Below are 18,204 nucleotides of genomic sequence, written 5' to 3' on the forward strand. Positions count from 1 at the left end.
GGGTGTGTGCACAGGAGGTGTGGCTGTGGCACGCGGGTGTGTGCACAGGAGGTGTGGCTGTGGCACGCGGGTGTGTGCACAGGAGGTGTGGCTGTGGCATGCGGGTGCCTGCACAGGAGGTGTGGCTGTGGCACGCGGGTGCACGCACAGGAGGTGTGGCTGTGGCACGCGGGTGTGTGCACAGGAGGTGTGGCTGTGGCACGCGGGTGCACGCACAGGAGGTGTGGCTGTAGCACACGGGTGTGTGCACAGGAGGTGTGGCTGTGGCACGCGGGTGCCTGCACAGGAGGTGTGGCTGTGGCAAGCGGGTGTGTGCACAGGAGGTGTGGCTGTGGCACGCGGGTGTGTGCACAGGAGGTGTGGCTGTGGCATGCGGGTGTGTGCACAGGAGGTGTGGCTGTGGCATGCGGGTGTGTGCACAGGAGGTGTGGCTGTGGCACGCGGGTGCACGCACAGGAGGTGTGGCTGTGGCACGCGGGTGTGTGCACAGGAGGTGTGGCTGTGGCACGCGGTGGCACGCGGGTGCGCGCACAGGAGGTGTGGCTGTGGCACGCGGTGGCACGCGGGTGCACGCACAGGAGGTGTGGCTGTGGCACGCGGGTGCGCGCACAGGAGGTGTGGCTGTGGCACGCGGGTGCGCGCACAGGAGGTGTGGCTGTGGCACGCGGGTGTGTGCACAGGAGGTGTGGCTGTGGCACGCGGGTGCGCGCACAGGAGGTGTGGCTGTGGCACGTGGTGGCACGCGGGTGCGCGCACAGGAGGTGTGGCTGTGGCACGCGGGTGCACGCACAGGAGCTGGGGCTGGGGCTCCATGGTGGCAGTCTTGGCTGGGCCCTGCGCTCACCCCTCCCACTGTCTCTGTCTTGCAGACTGACTTTGAGAAGGACGTGGATCTGGCCTGTAGATCAGGTGAGCGCCTGACAGGTGAGAGCGCAGGGTGGCCGAGCCGGCTCACCTGCTTCCTTCTCTTTACTGCGCGGTCATGTGTCTGTCGTCTGTCCCATCCGTGGCTGTCTGTCATGTGGGCCAAGCCAGGGCCCAGGCGGGGCCTGGTCCCAACTGAGGCTGCAGGAGGTCTGTGCACTCCTAGGGGCCAGTGTAGCCCTGCCCTCCACCACTCCCCTCCTGCCCTCTCCTCTCTACCCTCCCGGTCTGCCCCCTCTGTCCTCCTGCCCGCCCAACCCCCTCCACCCCGTCAGCACCCGCCTCCTGTCTGTCGCACACCCATGCTCCGTGTCAGCTCCATTTCTTCGCTGTTGGTCTGAGTGTGGGGAAGGGGCCGACCAGGCTTTCAGGTGGGAGAGACAGCAGTGGGCGCTGCAGGAAGGCAGAGGACAGGACTGGTTACTGGGCTCCTAGGCTAGTGCTGAGCTTCCTGGCAGCAAGCACAATAAAAGGACTCAGCTGCAGGATTAGGGGACGCTCAGGAGACAGCCCACGTGTTGCATGGAAGCTCCCTGGCACGTCTGCTCGGTCAGGCACTGAAGGGTCCCCTCCTCAGAGGCAGCACGGGGTGGGGCTGGAGCAGCTCCAGGCACAGGTTTGCGATGCTCTGGCGGTCCCAGAAGGCCTCCTGGGGGAGTGGTCTCGGAGCCGGCAGAGACTCTTCCCTCCAGTGTCCAGTGACCCAGCCCTACAGCCTCCCAGAGGGGTCCCCATGGCTCAGGGCCAGCAGGCCCTGCCTATGTGCCACTCGGAAGTGGCAGGCGCAGAGCGGCAGCTGTGCTGTGGTTACCTGTGCAGGCCAAGCCCTGATTGGGGGCGAGGGATGGGCCTGGGAGGAGCCGGGACAGCGGGCACCACACCCAGCCACAGCCTGCTGCTCACGGGACAAGCAGAGACGGGAGGCCGCAGGCCTTGGGTGCGGATGACCCACCGCTCAGCGCACCCTAGGGCCAAGTGTCTGGAATGACCCTGGCCCCCAGGAAGGGGCCTGCAGGAAGATGGCTGTGGGGAGGGGCAGGCAGAGGCCGGGGTTGCCATCCTGAGGGTGGGGAAGAAGAGGAGCTCCCGAGCAGTGGGAAGGGCCCACGGGCAGGCGAGTGGCCCTGCCCCGGGCAGCGAGGAGGTGGTGGGCAACCAAGGTCAGCTGCTGACACCATGAAGGGAGCTGGGGCGGCTCAGGGCTGGTGCCGGGTGTGGTTTGGGAGCCAGGCTGAGCCAGCAGGGGTGGACCACGGGGCCAGGAGACTGGGAGGAGCTGCTCAGAAAGAAGTGGAGCCATAGAGGGAAGGAAGTACACAGAGTGCCAGCCTGGGCGCCCGGGGCGTGGGCAGCTCGGCCGGCCAGGGGGGCCCCGATTGACTGACAAGAAGCAGATGTCAGGTGGTTGCAGGAGTCAGGTCAGAGGTCAGGTAGTCTGAGAAAGTGGACTGCCTGAGGCCTGGGAGAGGAGCCTCTTCTGGGTCTAGGTTGCCTCAGGGCCGTGGACCGGGCCCAGGCTCCTGGCTGGCCAGAGCGGCCTGCCAGAGGTGCAGGGCCTGAGTGCCGCTGGGGGCTGGGCTGGGCTCGGTGCCAAGCTCCAAGTCCCCTGATGGCTGTGCACCCGGGGCCCGGCACCCCCTCCTCCTGGGCTCCCCGCTCCTTGCTGTGAGAGTCCGGCCTGCGGTTCTGGTAGGAGTCACCCTCCGCACTGGCGGAGGCCAGCAGAGGAGCACCTCACTGGCCAGCCCTGTTGGGAAGACAAAGGACCCAGGACCAGGGGCAGGGCAGGCGCCAGGGTGGGGCGCCCGGTGGGGAGCCGGAGCAGCAGCCGTGCCCTGACCCCACTGCCCGTGCCTGCCGCCCTCAGTGCTGAACAAGGACATCGCCGCCTGCCGCACGGCCACCATCACGGGCACGCTCAAGCGGCCGTCGCTGCCCGAGGAGGAGAAGCTGAAGCTGGCCAAGGGGCCGCCCCCCACCTTCAATAGCCTGCCGGCCAACGTGTCCAAGCTGCACCTGCACGGCTCTCCCCGCTACCCCGGCGGGCCGCTGCCTGACTTCCCCAACCACTCGCTGACCCTCAAGAAAGACAAGGCACCCAAATCCTCCTTCATCGGCGACGGGGACATCTTCAAGAAGCTGGACTCAGAGCTGAGCCGGGCCCAGGAGAAGGCTCTGGACACGAGCTACGTGATCCTGCCCACGGCCACAGCCACGCTGCGGCCCAAGCCCAAGGAGGAGCCCAAGTACAGCATCAACATCGACCAGATGCCCCAGACACGGCTCATCCACCTGAGCATGGCGCCCGACGCCAGCTTCCCCACCCGCAGCCCGCCCTCGCGGGAGCCGCCAGGCAGCGGTCCCCCCGAAGTGCCCCCCGTCCAGCCCCCGCCGCCCCCACCCCCGCCGCCCCTGCCGCCCCAGCAGCCCCTGCCCCCACCTCCCACCCTGGAACCAGCACCTTCCAGCCTGGGGGACACAGGAGAGCCGGCCGTCCACCCAGGACCCAGCTCTGCAGCTGGGACCAAGAATGAGAACGTTGCCACATTGTCCGTGAGCTCCCTGGAGGTGAGGGGGGCCAGGACAGGGCCCGGATGAGGGGCCAGGCCGCCCCTGGGTGTGGTGGGCCTGAGGGTCAGGGTGACGAGGGCGGCAGGCAGCCAGCACCAGGGTGGCTGGTGCTCTGTGGCCTTGGCCTGTGGCTGAATCTGCCCTGGTGCACCATTGGACGCCCGGCAGGGCAGTGCGTCTCTGCTTACGTCCACCAAAGCTCCTGATCTCCAGCCCACAGGGCGTGGGACCCAGGCAGAGGCGAGGCATGGCCTCAGGGCCCTGCCCTGGCTCAGGACAGGCTCTGCTGCCCAGCTCCCGGCTTCTGGCGGTGCAGCCCTGTCCCAGGCTCGTTGCTGGCTGGGCTCTGCCACGTGACCCCAAGCATAAGCCCTTGCCTATTGGGTGGCATGCTCTGAGCTGGTGGGGCTGGACATCCTTGCCCGGCCTGTGTGCTGGCCATAGCATGTGGTATGCAGACCGAGGGGCCAGCTTGAGGTAACAGGTCCTAGATGTGGGAGAGGAGGTGCCCTGGGGAGAGGGGGGCATCGGCCCATCCCAGGGCAGAAGGGCACTGTTGGGGAGAGGCCCTGGGCCTGTCACCACCAGCTGTTTCCCTCTGGCCCCAGCAGTCTCATGGTTACCAGGGAAAGGGCAGCCCGGCTCCTCTGGGTGGGTTTCAGTCCCATGGCCAGCTCTCCGCGTGCTTGGACAGGCGTTTTGGGGAACCGTTACCTACAACACAGACCCCTTTTCTCCACAGAGGCGCAAGTCACGGTATGCAGAGCTGGACTTCGAGGTGGGTGCTGCCCTTCCCCCACACACCTGTGGGGCCACTCCGAACCGCTCAGCTGGCGGCTCCGGCCAGCCCCTGGGCAGGGCCGGGGAGGGGCCAGCCCCTGGGCAGGGCCGGGGAGGGGCCAGCCCCTGGGCAGGGCTGGGGAGGGGGCGAGGCCCTGGGCAGGGCTGGGGAGGGGCCAGCCCCTGGGCAGGGCCAGGGAGGGGCCAGCCCCTGGGCAGGGCTGGGGAGGGGGCGAGGCCCTGGGCAGGGCTGGGGAGGGGCCAGCCCCTGGGCAGGGCTGGGGAGGGGCCAGCCCCTGGGCAGGGCCGGGGAGGGGCCAGCCCCTGGGCAGGGCTGGGGAGGGGCCAGCCCCTGGGCAGGGCCGGGGAGGGGGCGAGGCCCTGGGCAGGGCTGGGGAGGGGCCAGCCCCAGGGCAGGGCCGGGGAGGGGCCAGCCCCTGGGCAGGGCCAGGGAGGGGCGAGGCCCAGTCAGCCTCAGGCAGGGCAGAGGTGGGGTGGGCTGGGCTCTCTTGTCTCAGGTCACTGTCCCCTCCACAGAAAATCATGCACACACGCAAACGGCACCAGGACCTGTTCCAGGACCTGAATCGCAAGCTGCAGCACGCGGCCGAGAAGGACAAGGAGGCCCTGGGCCAGGAGGGCAAGGTCTGCGGCGGGCGGAGGGCGCCCGTGGGAGCCCCTGGCTGGGAGCCCCTCCCCCGCCCTCCAGGTCACTCACCCATCCCCTCGCTTGGGCGGGGCGGGGCTCAGGGTGGGCAGCCGCCCCTCCCCGGAGCCCGGGTCCCCGACTCCACCCGCAGCTCCCTCGCTGAGCCCTCCTTTCCTCTCCTCACCCTGCCCTGCCCGCCCGCGCCACCGCAGCCAGACAAGCAGCAGACACCCAACAAGCGGGCCTGGGAGAGCCTCCGGAAGCCGCACGGCACGCACGGCACGCACGGCACGCCGGCCTGGGCGAAGAAGGAGCTGGAGCCCCTACCCCCATCGCCGCTGGAGCTGCGCAGCGTGGAGTGGGAGAAGGCCGGCGCCACCATCCCACTGGTGGGCCAGGACATCATCGACCTCCAGACCGAGGTCTGAGCGGGCAGGCGCGGCCCCGCGCCGGGCCCGGAGGGATGCTGCTCTGCCCGCACCAGCCACAGACGGGCGAGACCCACTCACCGTGGCAGCCAGGCCCGGGCCCGGCGTCCGGAGGTGGCCAGGCGAAGGGCCGGCCGTGCTGGGACCAGCGCCAGAAGCAGGACAGGAGGCGGCCCGGCCCGGCCAGCACAGGGTTCCAGAGGCAGGAAGGTGCCTCAGACTCTGCCCTCCTTGGGCGAGCCCCAGCGGACGGCGGGCGGGCGGCGGTGGACACGGGCAGGCCTGGTATGGCCAGCCCTCCCAGGATGCCTGCCTCGGGCACCACTGCAGGGGACTGCCTGTGGCCCGCCAGCCTGGCTCCGTTTTTTAGACACCCCTCACCCCTTGGGAAGCAGCCAGACCCCCCCTCCCTTCCAGGGCCCTGGGCCCCTGCCAGGCCTGGGGGGGAGACCCCAGCCCCGGCCCAGGCCCCAGGGGCAGGACGAAGCCTGCTCCGGGAAGAAGTGGGGTGGGGAATCTATTTTTTCTCTCCTTTTCTTTTCTTCAATAAAAAGAACTAAAAACCCAGCCCTCTCTGTGTGCGGCCTTCCTCTGCCCCTCTCCTGCCCGCTCAGGCCTGCCATCCTGTGCCCAGTCCCCAGGGGTGGTGCCCCTGCCTTCCTTCCTCCATCCTCAGCAGGGGGGCAGCATGTGCTCCAAGCACCCTGGAAGAAAAAAAACCTGAAATGCTCAAAGGAAATGCGCGGAGAGTGAGCGGCTTTTGGTGCTTTTCTCCATATCCCCAGCAGGGGGCAGGCCTGAGCCTCTCAGCGGGACTGGGTGAGCCGTGAGCTTAGAGGCCCGGAGGCTGATGGGCTGATGCCATGAAGTCTGTGTGCATGTGTGCACAAGTGTGTGTGTGTGTGTGTGTGCATGCACATGCGTGCATGTGCCTCGCACACCTGTATGTGCGTGCACACGCATGTGTGTGACCGTGTCACCCTGTCTCCACCCTGAGGTACCTGGGACTACAGATCTGGGCCTCCATGGGCAGAGGGCAGACCCTGCCAGGCTCTGCACACCAGCTTGAGCTGGATCCTGATTCCAGAAGCCCCGAGGAGAGAGGTGTGCAGAGCAGGCCGTTCAGAGTCCCCCACACCCAAGCACGTCATCCAAAACCAAATGCCAAGGTGAGCCCAAAGAGGGTTCTGGCCTGGCACGGGTGCCTTTGGTGTGCTAGCCTGTGCCTCACCCCCTCTGCTGGGACTCCAACCCTGTGAACTTGGGTCAGAGGGGTCACCCCCTCCCTCAGATCGGGATTGGGCCACATGGATGGGGAAGGGAGCACTGTCCGGCAATCTGCATAGCCATGAGTGACCAGGAGCACCCCCAGGTGGCAGCCTGTCCACATGAGCCCCAGAGGAGGCCAATGCAGGCCCGGCACTATCCCTGACCCTCAGATTCCAAAAACCCTAGCATGTTAGAGTGGTATTGTGCAGCAAAACATGACCCAAACCTAGGTGGGCCTGGCCCATGTGCAGTGCGGTGTGCCCGTGTCCACACACGCTGCCTTTGAAACCCAGAGGCCCTGCGTTACAACCACACCTGACAGAGCATTTTCTCTGGTGGCTGTGGCTTTGGTCCCTTCCTTGTCCTCGCATCGTTGGAGAAGCATGCTGGGAGCTGCCCAGCTTGGTGGAAAAAGGTCAGTGTCCCAGGCCCTTGCCCGGTGCCAGGGCTGGAGGCCCCAGATTTGCTTTGGCCCACCTGTGTCCCAGGCATGTGTGGGCAGACTCCAGACCAACGCTGTCCCTGCCACACCCAGCTCTACATCTAACAGGAGAAATGTCACCGGATAAAGGTGTCCTGAGCCACATGCTGCTGCCGGCTGGAGGATGGTTGGGTGGCTGAACCCCTGGGCTGGGGGTTCAGGGCTCGGTCACCACAAGGCACTGTGTTCAGATGACGAGTCCTCCTCCCACCCCAGCCCAGCCTTCTTCCCAGGAGGCCATGTGTGCCAGGAGAAGCCCCACATCCTCCCTGGGCCGCAGCTCACACATGCTCAGTGCTCATGGCCACCTTGCTCTGACTCATCCCAGAAACTGCTGTTCCCTGCCTCCATGCAAGAGGACAGCTGGGCAAGGACCCCCGGACTCACTGATGCCAGGCAAGCCCCACTGGAGGGCATCCGGGCAAGGCCCCACTGGACTCATCCATGCTCTGGACCCCCTGGCTTCTGTCCTGCAGACTCCAGAGCTGCCCATGTGTCTAAGACGATCTTCTTGGACACTCCTGGAACTCGCTCACATGTGGTAGCCTCACATCCCAGGGCCATCCTTTCAACAACCTCCTTCCTGACACCCTGTGTCTGCCATCAGCACCCCGTACACTGGGTCTGAGAATGCGGGGATCACAGTGATGGAGTGCTTAGGGGCTGAAGGTGGGATTCTAGGGTGAAGATGCTGCCGGTGATGTGAGGGTGGTGGTGATGGTAGCAATGGTGGTGGCCACGGCAGGGGTGGGACTGTGAGGGGGTAGTGGTGAGGGTAATGGTGGTGGTAGTGGTGGTTGTGAGGGAGATGGCGATGTGATGTTAGTGTTGGCGGCGATGGCGTAGCAGGGGAGTGAGGTGGATGGTGGTGGTGGTAATGGCGGTAGTGGTGGTGGCGATGATGATGGGAAGTATGCCAGCTTCCCAGGGCCAGTGGGACTCAACCCATGATCCACAAAAGGAGTCACCAACACTCAGTCAGTTGGGCTAGGAATCTTTGTTAGCCATATGGCGGCTGCTCCCCACTATTGGGACAGTGAAGAAGAGCCCTGAGCTCAAAATGGGGGCGAGGAGAAAACCATGCGGAGCCACTCACAGGTGGCCAGTGCAGCCTCACACTGGGCGAAGAAGCGAGCTACAGAAGCAGGGCTGTCAGTTAGTGGTCGCAGATGGTGACTACAGTTCCAGTAAGCAAGGCCAATGAGTCATTCAGGCAAAGCTCACATCCCAGAGCTTCCCTTTGCTCAGTTCCTGGTTTGGGGTTTAACTGGTATTGACAAGAACATTTCTTACTTATCACACTCAAAGTCAAACCACCCTCCAGGTTTCCTGGCCCTTTCCGAGTTTCACTATTATTTACCAAATTCCAGCAACTCGGTGTTTAACCCCCTATTTTCCCAGGCCTTTAGCTCTGGACTTTTCCTTTATTGACTAGCCTGGAGTTTTTCTCTACAGGGCAATCCTGCCTTTCAAGTTTGCTAAGCTGCCATTTGTTCCATTCCTACGGTCTGTACTTGTGTCTCAGGTTACCTGGGACTCGTTTGTTAAATTTCATTCTTCCTTGGTCTTACTAATACCCTATTTGTGTAATTTAACCTAATAGATGGGATGGTGGTGGTGATGGTGGGGGGGGGGGTGGTGGTGATGGTGGTGATGGTGGTGGTGGTGATGGTGGTGGTGGTGGTGATGGTAGTGATGGTGATAGTGGTGATGGTGATGGTGGTGATGGTGATAGTGGTGATGGTGATGGTGGTGATGATGGTGGTGATGGTGGTAGTGGTGGTGGTGGTGGTGATGGTAGTGATGGTGATGGTGGTGATGGTGATGGTGATGGTGATGGTGGTGATGGTGGTGATGGTGATGGTGGTGATGGTGATGGTGGTGATGGTGATGGTGGCGATGATGGTGGTGATGGTGATAGTGGTGGTGGTGGTGATGGTGATGGTGGTAGTGGTGATGTTGGTGGTAGTGGTGATGGTGGTGATGGTGATGGTGGTGATGGCGATGGTGGTAGTGGTGATGTTGGTGGTAGTGGTGATGGTGGTGATGGTGATGATGGTGGTGGTGATGGTGATGGTGGTGATGATGGTGGTGGTGCTGGTGGTGGTAATGGTGATGGTGGTGGTAGTGGTGATGGTGGTGATGGTGGTGATGTTGGTGGAGGGGCGGTGGTGATGGTGGCGATTCCACACCCACGGTTGTGACAGGAAGTCACAAGGCAGCAGCTGCTGTGGTCACCATCACTGTGAAGCTGTTTATGGATCTCCGGTCTCAGCTCCTCCTCCCCTGGCCCTCATGGGCTGAAGGCCTCTGGGTAAAGGATGGGTGCTTAAAGATGGTGAGTGGAGTCTGCATCCGCCGGGGAGGAGCTGGCAGGAATGGTGGCCCAGGTGCTCAGGACCCCCGCCCTCCAGGGTGCCCAGGGAGCGCTTCCTCGCCGTTCCTGCCTCCCACCCACATCACCAGCACACCCAGCGCAGGAATGGGGAAGCCCCGCATCCTCCACACCCTTCCCCAGCGGCCTTGCCCCTGGGGGCCCAGAACCTTCCCCGCCAAGCTCCATGCCAGGCCCCCATTCCGCAAACAGACTTCCTGTCAGGAAGTCCTTGGACACCGAAGCTCCGTGCCTTGTGCTGCAGAATGAGATGCTTCCTGCTGCCCGGGCGCATTCTCCTCTTTGGCCTCCTTCCTCCCCCCTGACTGGCCCTCCCCACCGCTGTCAGGGCGGCCTGGGCCTGTCTGAGCTCCACTGCTCCATCTCCTGGGTTCTCCGGGTCCCGTTTAGGATGCAGGTGAGACCTGGGCTTCCTCACCCGCCTCACCAGCCCTCAGAGAAGAGCAAAGACGAGTCCCGCTCCAGGCTTGCTCCGGAGCCTCTGCCAGCCAGGAGTGCCACCCCGAGCCCTGCTGAGCCTCCTGTCCACTCCTACGGCCCTCCTCCCAGGACCGAAGGCTCTGTTGGCCAATGTGAGGGCTCCCGAGTGTCTGACGGTGTCTGACAGGTCAGGCAGCCAGGCAGCCCCTGACAGATACCGTCCGTGGCCCTGCTTCCTGGCTCCCTGACCCCCGCAATCGATCTCCTCCACCGTGGCCTGCCCAGTGAGACCTTCTGAGTCCCCAGCTGGGTCTGCTCAGAGCCGCCCACAAGGGGCCCGAAGAGAAGCGAGACTCCAGCCTCGCCTGGCCTCGGCCCCCTCGCCGGTCAGGCAGGTTCAGCCACAGGCAGTAGGCCAGGACCACTCCTGCCCTGCTCTGCTACTCCCCCCACCCAGCCTCAGTTTCTCCATTCTGTGCAAGGGGAGCAGGCCCGGGTGGTTGGTTGGTTGGTGGAGCCCTTCCATAACCCACAGTCTGCGCTCGGAGCTTCTCTAGCCGCCAGGAAGCTTTCGGGCTCCCCCTGTCAGGCCCTAAAAATAACCGGGAGGAGGAACACCCCCGAACAGCCTGAGGACGCGCCAGCCCGGCCCACGCGGCGGAAGCACCTCCAAATAGGGGCCTGGCAGAGACAAAGCCGGAACCGTGCGTCACCACCAGCTGACGGCAGCCGCAGGTTCTAGAAGCTTCACCCAGAACTCAGGCCAAGAGACCCTGGAGCACAGGCTCAGGCGGGGGCAGCCCGGGCCGGGCCCTGGCCTCCCCACCGTGGTGGCTCAGGCTCCACGGGACCTCGGATCCACTGTCTGCGGTCCCAACACCCACCACCGCCCAGGCTCAGGACAGCAAGCCACCCGCCCAAGGCCTGGCGGTGCCCAGCCCCAGGGGCACGTGGGGAAAGCAAGCGGGAGGCCGAGAGGCCAGGGAGGCCGGGGCAGGAGGAGGCCGGGCGGGAGGAGGCTGGGCACCCTGCGTCCGGCACCAGCAGCTGGCGGTGGGGCGGAGGAGGTGCTGCTGGCGCCATGGCTCCGGGAACACCATATGGACCCCACGGGGAGAGGTGGGAGGCGGCGCCCCCTCCACAGACTCCTGTGCCTTCCGCCTTCCACCTTCGAGTCCTGGCAAGCTGGGCACTGCCAGCCCAGGGTCCAGAGCCGGTAACGCGGTGGGTGGTACGGGCCTCACCGGGCTCAGGGTGGGCAGCGGGCCCGGGCACCGCTCCCAACCCCCTGCTCTCTGTGCCCTTTCTCGAGCAGACCAGTCTGGGGCCGTCAAGGGAGCCCATCTCTGAGCATGGACCCCCTCGGTTCCCGCAGGAGGGGACCCAGGAGCAAGGACCGGAGGTGGGGAGGGACTGATCCAAGGGTGAGCCTAAAATGCCGTGTGCAGGGACGGCCCCGGGATTGGACTGGTTTACACGATTGTAACCACACTTTCCCGAGCTTGGTGTCCAGCCGCACTCCAGAGTCCTCGCAGGGCCTCGGAGGACGGCTCCCGCCGCTCCACGCCACTCCACGCCACACCACGCCAGCTTCGCTAATACTTGCTTTACCCCTTGGTGTTTCCGCTGCCTTTTTTTTTTAATGGTACTAAGGAGTTGAACCCAGGGCTTGGCAGACGCTCTAGCTCTTGAACCACACGTTCAGTTCTGGCTTTATCTCATGGGCTTTCTTGCCCAGGCTGGCTTTGAATGGTGACCCTCAAATCCCAGCTTCCTGAGCAGCGTGAGCCTCCAGCAGAGTCTTTCAGTATGGGAGTCTAGCGCAGCTAAGTTTGCACATGTATTAGAATTGTATTGCTCACAACCCTCTCTGAGAACGTTTCTGTTTTCTGCTCTGCTGCCCTGGCCATCCTTTTCCATCCACAATGTTTGACATGCGCTTTCTCCTTTACCTTTGTAGCAAAGGCTCCCTGCCCAAGAATTCCTCATTGTCTCCTTTGAGTTTTGTATGAAGTTCTGCTGATGCTTGGATACTTAACACATTCATTCGTAGACTTTAGGCGTTATTATCTGGCACAAACATTTTAGGGGAGGCATTTCTCAAGCAGCCGCGCCAGCGCTGCCCTGAGAGCTTCCCTCAACCATAACTGGATACGTAAGTTATTTTTGAGGGCTGTATGACAGTTGTTTGGCTGCATAAACTGGGGTCATTTTTGTACACATTTTGTATGCATTTCTAATCGCTGGGAACAGAATCATTTATAAGTGCCCTGAACAGAGATAGTCAACTTCATTGGTCAAATCTTCTTTACCTTTCTGATGTTATGAAATTTGGTCCTGTCTCTGCATTTTGACCCACACATATGGCTGGAATCTCAGGAGTGATGTGAGTCTTTGGTAAACAAGTGACATGACCCTTAGCAGCCTTGGGGCGGGGCTGGAGGGCGGGACTTCCTGCCTCAGCCCCAGCCTCTGGGAAGGGGTGAAGGGCCGAGGGTCGCTTTGCCCGACCTCCATATAGTGAACCTTCAGACCCCACCAAAGGACAGGGTGTGGAGACCTTTCCTGCCTGGGCACGTGGGGGTCAGGGCGGGTGGCACAGGGGTGCGTGGGTGCTGGTGCCCCCTAGGCGGGGCTCTGGCACCTCTCCACATGTGGCACCCATGTCTTCCTGGAGTTCTACAACACGTATGTGGTGCAGAGCCGCCTAACGAGTGGGCTGTGGGAGCCGCCGTGTGTAGCCGCTGGCTCCACGCAGAGGGCTTTCTGCTCCATCTGAAGTTGGACCACTTCAGTGCACAATGCCTCCTCCCCAGTCCTCACCCCCCTCCGTGCTTCACATCTGGGCAGCCAGTTTCGGAAAAGCTGTCCTGAGCTCAGTCCCATCCCCGCTGCCTGGCGTTGGTGCCATCCTGGTCGGGGGCCTTCCCAGCAGGGGGGGGGGGGAGGGAGGGTCCGGAAGTAGCTGGTCCTCTGTGTGGACTTCTGCGTTTGACCCAAAGTCCCTCGAGGCCTCTCTGTCCCTCACAGATCGGTGTTGCGTGGACCCACCGCGTCCTCACCGAACAGCACACAGCTGGTCTGAGTTCTGGTCTCATTCACTTTTCTTCAGGCGTGTTGCTGTAATGACTCGTGGGCCAGGGCTCGCCCTGTCCTCTTCCTAGTGCTGTAGATTTGTCCTGCTTTCATGATCCTCGTTAGAAAGTCTCCCTTCTTGATTTTTGAAGCTGTTGAATCTTTATCGTTAATTGGCTCTTTTATTGATCTGGAAATGACACAGCGTCCTGCAGTTCTGTCTGCCCAGTGCCCCTTTGGAATCATACAAGGATTTAACTCAAAGAGTCCCAAAGGTGTCAGCCCACATGCATCCCCAAATGACAGGAGGATCTCAGGACACGGGCAGCCTTCTCTAGGCTGATGACCTGTGACCTGCTTCAGGGCTGGGTGTGAGCTCCGCAATGAGACCACATGGGTGGCACCCATCCCTGCGTCCAGCAGAGTTCCCGGGGACCCCATCTTTCCCCTGCACGCAGAGGTCCAGCCTGCAGGGGGCACTTTTCACAGCAGCCCCTGCGGTCTATGTCTCTACCTCTGTGTATCTGTCTCCCTCTCTCTCTTCTCTCCTTCTCCTTTCCCTTCTTCCTCCTTTCTTCTCCCTCTTCCTCCTTTCTCCATCCTGCCCTCCCCTTCCTCCTTCTCCCCCTCTCTCTGTCTCCCTCCCCTTCCCCCCCCAGCTCATTGGAAGCCCCAGTCTCTGCTGGCTGAGGGTGGGTGGTCTTGGCTGGGTGGTCTCTGTTGGGAAGGTTCTATTCACTGTGCACACCCCTCAGGCATAAGGCATGTTATGAAGAGCCCACAGGGAGCGTTGGCGGGCCGGCCTCCAGTTTTGCCTTACATAACTAGGGAGCACTGATCTGAGAGTACCCTTATTTAAATTAGGTTGTTCTATATCTCAGTCTGTGTTTTAAATTTTTCCACTAAGCACATTTTTGAAACGACCCATCTGGTTGTTTTGTATGCTTCTTCTGGTCTCTTTCTTTCTCCTCAACACGCTTTAACAAAACACATAGCCAAGCCATAGCAGACTCCAGGGAGATGAACTTGACAGAGTTTTCCACAGACGGCGGCCAGCGCCACAGAGCCTGGAACCCCGTGCTGTGTTTGCCTCCGGCAGGGCACAGTTCACACGCGGAGAGAGCCCGCCGCCCCCACGCGAGCGCCCGGTGAGCTCTGTCAACGGGGTGCTGGAGGCGCCCCGGAATCCTTCCTCTGGGTGAGGTACCCGCCCTAAGGGGTGGAACCAGCTCCAGACCTGGACCTGGGCCCAGACCCGGAACCCCAGGCCCCTCACGGGGTCCTTTGCTACTCAAACCCTCCCCAGTCTCCCCCCTGCACCCCGAACTCTTCTTCCTCCTACTTCTTTCTGTTGTGGTACTGAGGGTTGAAGGCAGGGCCTCATGCACGCCGGGCAGGAGCTCTGCCACTGAGCCACGCTCCGCAGCGGCTCTTTAGCTTTTAGTTTTGAGATAAGGTCTTGCAAACTTGCCCAGGCCAGCCTGGAACTAATTTAGGGCCTCCCATTTCTGCCCCCCGCGTCGCTGGGATTACAGGTGTGCACACGCTGCAGTTACACAGGCAGCAGCCTTTTCAGACTGGCTTCTCCCACTCCGCAATACATACATCATTTCATAGCCTGGGAGCTCACGCTGCTTCAGCAGCAAAGAACGGCCCGTTGCCTGGCTGTGCCACGGTCTGCTCATCCTCTGATTTCTACCCGGGGCAGCCATGGGCAGAGCTGCATGAGCCCGTGCCCCGTGTCCGTGGCGACAGAAGCCTGCTCTCCTTGGCGTGGACGCCTCGATCTGGTGGTTGGACTGCACTGGGTTTCGTATGAAGCAGGAACTGTCTGCCACCCCACTGAGTGTGCCAGTGCCTGGGGCTCCCCACCCTCACCAACAGTCACCCCCAAACGAGGGCTGGAGTTTGGGGGTTTTGTTAGCCGCCATTCTAGCGCATGCGTGTCTGTGTCTCCTTGCCATTATAGTATTCAATTCCCTGATGAGACTCAGTGGCGTCTCTCCTGGCTCTCATTTGCCATCCGGTGTCTTCTTCCTCAAGGTCTCTGTTCACGTCCTTTCGGATCAGCTCCCTGGTTCCCCTGCGGAGTTCTAGGAGTTCCTGTGCCTGGGAAGCAACCCTTCCTCAGCTAGTCGATGTGTTCGCGACCGCCTCTCAGCCATGCTTGTCTCTTCACTCTCTTGGCATTGTCTTTTGTTCGAGCAGAAGGCTTTCATTTCAAAGAAGTCTAACCTTTTCTTTCATGGTTGTTTTTGGTGCTGTGTCTCACACACTCACAGCCCAGGTTTTCCCTGTTCTCTTCCAGGAGTTTGCCATTCCTGCACGTCCCGCGTGGGCCCGGGGTCTGTTGCGATCGGTCACCATGAGGTGAGCGGGGAAGACGCCTTCGCCCCTTCCCCATGCTGGCTTTCCTCTCCCCAAGCTCAGCCGGTGGAGTCTGAGTGAATTCTTCGGGTCCTCAGTTCCATGCTGCCGGTTGATCTTGTGGTTTTTGCCAATTTTGAGTCTCATTCTGTCTCCTGTGTCTTGGTCGGGACGCGTTACATCTTCGAGCGTGGCTACCGTGGTGAGGAGAGGGTTGGTCTGGTCCCCACACATGAGCCCCTCTTGTGCTCAGGGGTGGGTGGGTGTGAGAGTTTTCTGGGCATTTCAGATACCAAGTTGGATGGCAAGGCTAAACCTGCTAGCAAGAAAATGGCAACGTTCGTTTCCTGGCTCCATGGGGTATCTCCTGTGACTGATTGTCTTTGAGGTCAATGCAAAGACCCAGGGAGGAAGCAGGAACGCAGGGCTGCCCCACCCTGCCTGGTGCCAGGATCCAGGGCCATGCTGCTGCCACCGCCTCGTGTAGATGTCAGGGCGGGGGGGAGGGGGCCCTGCAGAAAACACGGACGCAGCAGAGCCCCCACAGAGTCCGTGTCCCAATCCTGGGACCAGAAATAGCTCTTCCTGCCTGAGCTGCTGAACACATTGGGGCTTTAGACCAGGAAAGTCGAGAAACAAAGGGAGACCACCAGTCCAGGTCTTCGTTCGTGTTTCCTCTCTGGTTGGCACATGCTCGCCTCTCCCTCTCCGTGCCCGCTCTCCTCCCGCCCGCTGTGGAGGTGGCGCGAGAGCGGCCCTGCTCCCACAATCTCAGGAACGGCCCCATGGTTGCCGTGGGGCCTGGCGGCAGCTGGTGGCCATCTGAGAAGCCCCTGCAGCGGGTGGTTTACAGAGGCCCCAGGGCCCCATCCACATGCCCACCCCTCACCAGGCATCGACCGACTGCATGCCAAAGAGGCACAAAATGTGGCATCATTTTCCTAATCACCGCTGAGTTGGGGCTTCTTCTCATGATCTTGGTTTTGAGCTCCTCTTCCCCACGTTGGCTCCGGTTCTCTTGACCCATTTTTCAATCTCTCTCCACGACATCCTTCCCTAGTTCTCTTCCTTCACCTCCACCTTAGCATTGTGCTTGTCATTGTCTCTCTTCTACCATTTATTCATTCTTCTGGGATGTATTGGCTAGGCATGTGCTCTACCATGTGAGCCAGGCCTCCAGCCCTTTCTGCTTTACGTGGGTTTGTTTTAGTCTGTTTGCCTGAGGCCGGCCTCATCTCACAATCCTCAGGACTGCTGCCTTCTGAATAGCCAGTACAGATACACACTACCATGCTTCATCCTTCATTTTAATGCTGTGCTTTTTAAAGAATTCCTCTTCTGTTTGTTGGGCAATGCATCTCTGTGTAGCCCAGGATGACCTAGATGTCACGTGCCTCCCCCCGCCCCCCCCCCCCCCGCCCGCCGGGCCTCTCAAGTCCCAGGAGGTCGGCACTTTGGAGTTTGCTGGTTGGTTAGGTCCTGGCCAAAATCACCTGTGTTGTGTCACATTCTCCCCATCAGCAGGGCGCCGGTGGCTCACGTCTGTAGCCCTAGCTGCTCAGGAGGCTGAGATCTGAGGATCATGACTCAAAGCCAGCTCAGGCAAGAAAGTCTGTAAGACTCTGATTTCCAATTAACCACCCAAAGAGCCAGAAGTGGAGCTAGAGCTGTGGCTCAGGTGGCAAAGCGCTAGCCTTGAGTGCACAAAGTTCAGGACAGTAATCAGGACCTGAGTCCAAGCTAAAGGACCAGCATCAAAAAAAAAAAAAAAAAAAAAAGTTCTCTTTCATTTTTTAGTATTTCCTTCTCTGGCTCATTTCTTGGTTCCATCTTTCACTTCTTATGAATTTGGGCTGCTGCCTTGGTTTAGTCTGGGGTCCGCCTGAATGGGTGGGCGCTGCTGTCCGCAGGCTCCGCCGTCCTGGTTCACGACAGCCTCAGCTCAGCTCCCCGCCCTGTGGTAGCCAGGCGGGTCAGTCCCCACAGCGGCTGCCCACGGCGGTGGCCCCTGGGCCTCCACTGCCGGCCTCCACCACCCTGGTGTCGGCTCACTGTTCATGCTGATTTTGTTTCTAACCCTTTAGGATTTTCCAGCAACACATTAAAAAGCATATTTACAGTCATTTGTCCAGCCCAAGCTGTATTCCTGTGGCAGTCTTCAGAGCATAGACTCCTCACATGGCAAAGGCTGGAAATCCCTGCCCAGGCCCCTCCCCCCCGCCTCCCCCCCCCCCCCCCGCCTTCCCAACCCCCCTCCCCCCCCCCCCCCCCCGTCCCCTCACAGCCTCCAGGATCATCCCGCACACGGTCGGAGGCTGGTCCCTTGCCCCGTCCATCGCACACACGGCCTCTTCACCCCTGGCTCCCGGTCCACACTTCCTCCACCCTCCCTTTCTGTCTCTGACTGTGTTTTCCTTTTTGAGGAGGGATGGTGGTCCTGGGGCTTGAACTCAGGGCCTGGTCACTGTTGTTTAGCTTTTTGGCTCTAGGCTGGAACTCCACCACTTGAACCACATCACCACTTCAGCTTTTTGATGAGTAGCTAGGATTACAGGTGTGCACAATGGGTGTGTGGCTGTGTGCTCTGTGTCCTCTGCCGACTCAATCTCTAAGCATGCCACCCTGAAAAGCTGCAGTTCCTCAAGACGCATTCCCTGGCCCATTCCTCCCCCAGGCAGCCCCCACCCCAGCCACGGCCTCAACTCCATCCCAGACACCGCCATCCACCAGAGCTCCCAGCCTCGGCCCACCCTTGCTCCTCTGTCCGTCCACGTGCCGGCACAGCACTCCGCTTGCACAGGGGCTGCTGGGCTCTGAGCTCGGGCCTAACACTTCTGCCCTCAGC

At 61.6% G+C, this 18,204-nt stretch overlaps 1 protein-coding gene across 4 annotated transcripts in view; it reads left to right on the forward strand.

Annotated features, from left to right (window-relative positions):
• The window catches only part of LOC138806034 (adhesion G protein-coupled receptor B1), a 79,869-nt gene extending 73,950 nt beyond the window's left edge, over positions 1–5,919 (forward strand). For 2 of the 4 annotated variants that reach the window (XM_069991493.1, XM_069991494.1), the window contains exons 27-31: positions 870–924; positions 2,792–3,492; positions 4,238–4,273; positions 4,813–4,920; positions 5,137–5,919. In XM_069991493.1, coding sequence (XP_069847594.1) covers positions 870–924; positions 2,792–3,492; positions 4,238–4,273; positions 4,813–4,920; positions 5,137–5,352 — 1,116 coding nt within the window. In that variant the 3' untranslated portion in view covers positions 5,353–5,919. The remainder of the gene's footprint in view (positions 1–869; positions 925–2,791; positions 3,493–4,237; positions 4,274–4,812; positions 4,921–5,136) is intronic. The other 2 variants (XM_069991497.1, XM_069991495.1) reach the window with 1 other exon arrangement.
• Positions 5,920–18,204: the final 12,285 nt, after the last annotated feature.

The sequence above is a fragment of the Dipodomys merriami genome, unplaced genomic scaffold (genome assembly GCF_024711535.1).
Source record: "Dipodomys merriami isolate MVZ:Mamm:240054 unplaced genomic scaffold, mDipMer1.0.p SCAF_4, whole genome shotgun sequence".
Taxonomy (NCBI): Eukaryota; Metazoa; Chordata; class Mammalia; order Rodentia; family Heteromyidae; genus Dipodomys; species Dipodomys merriami.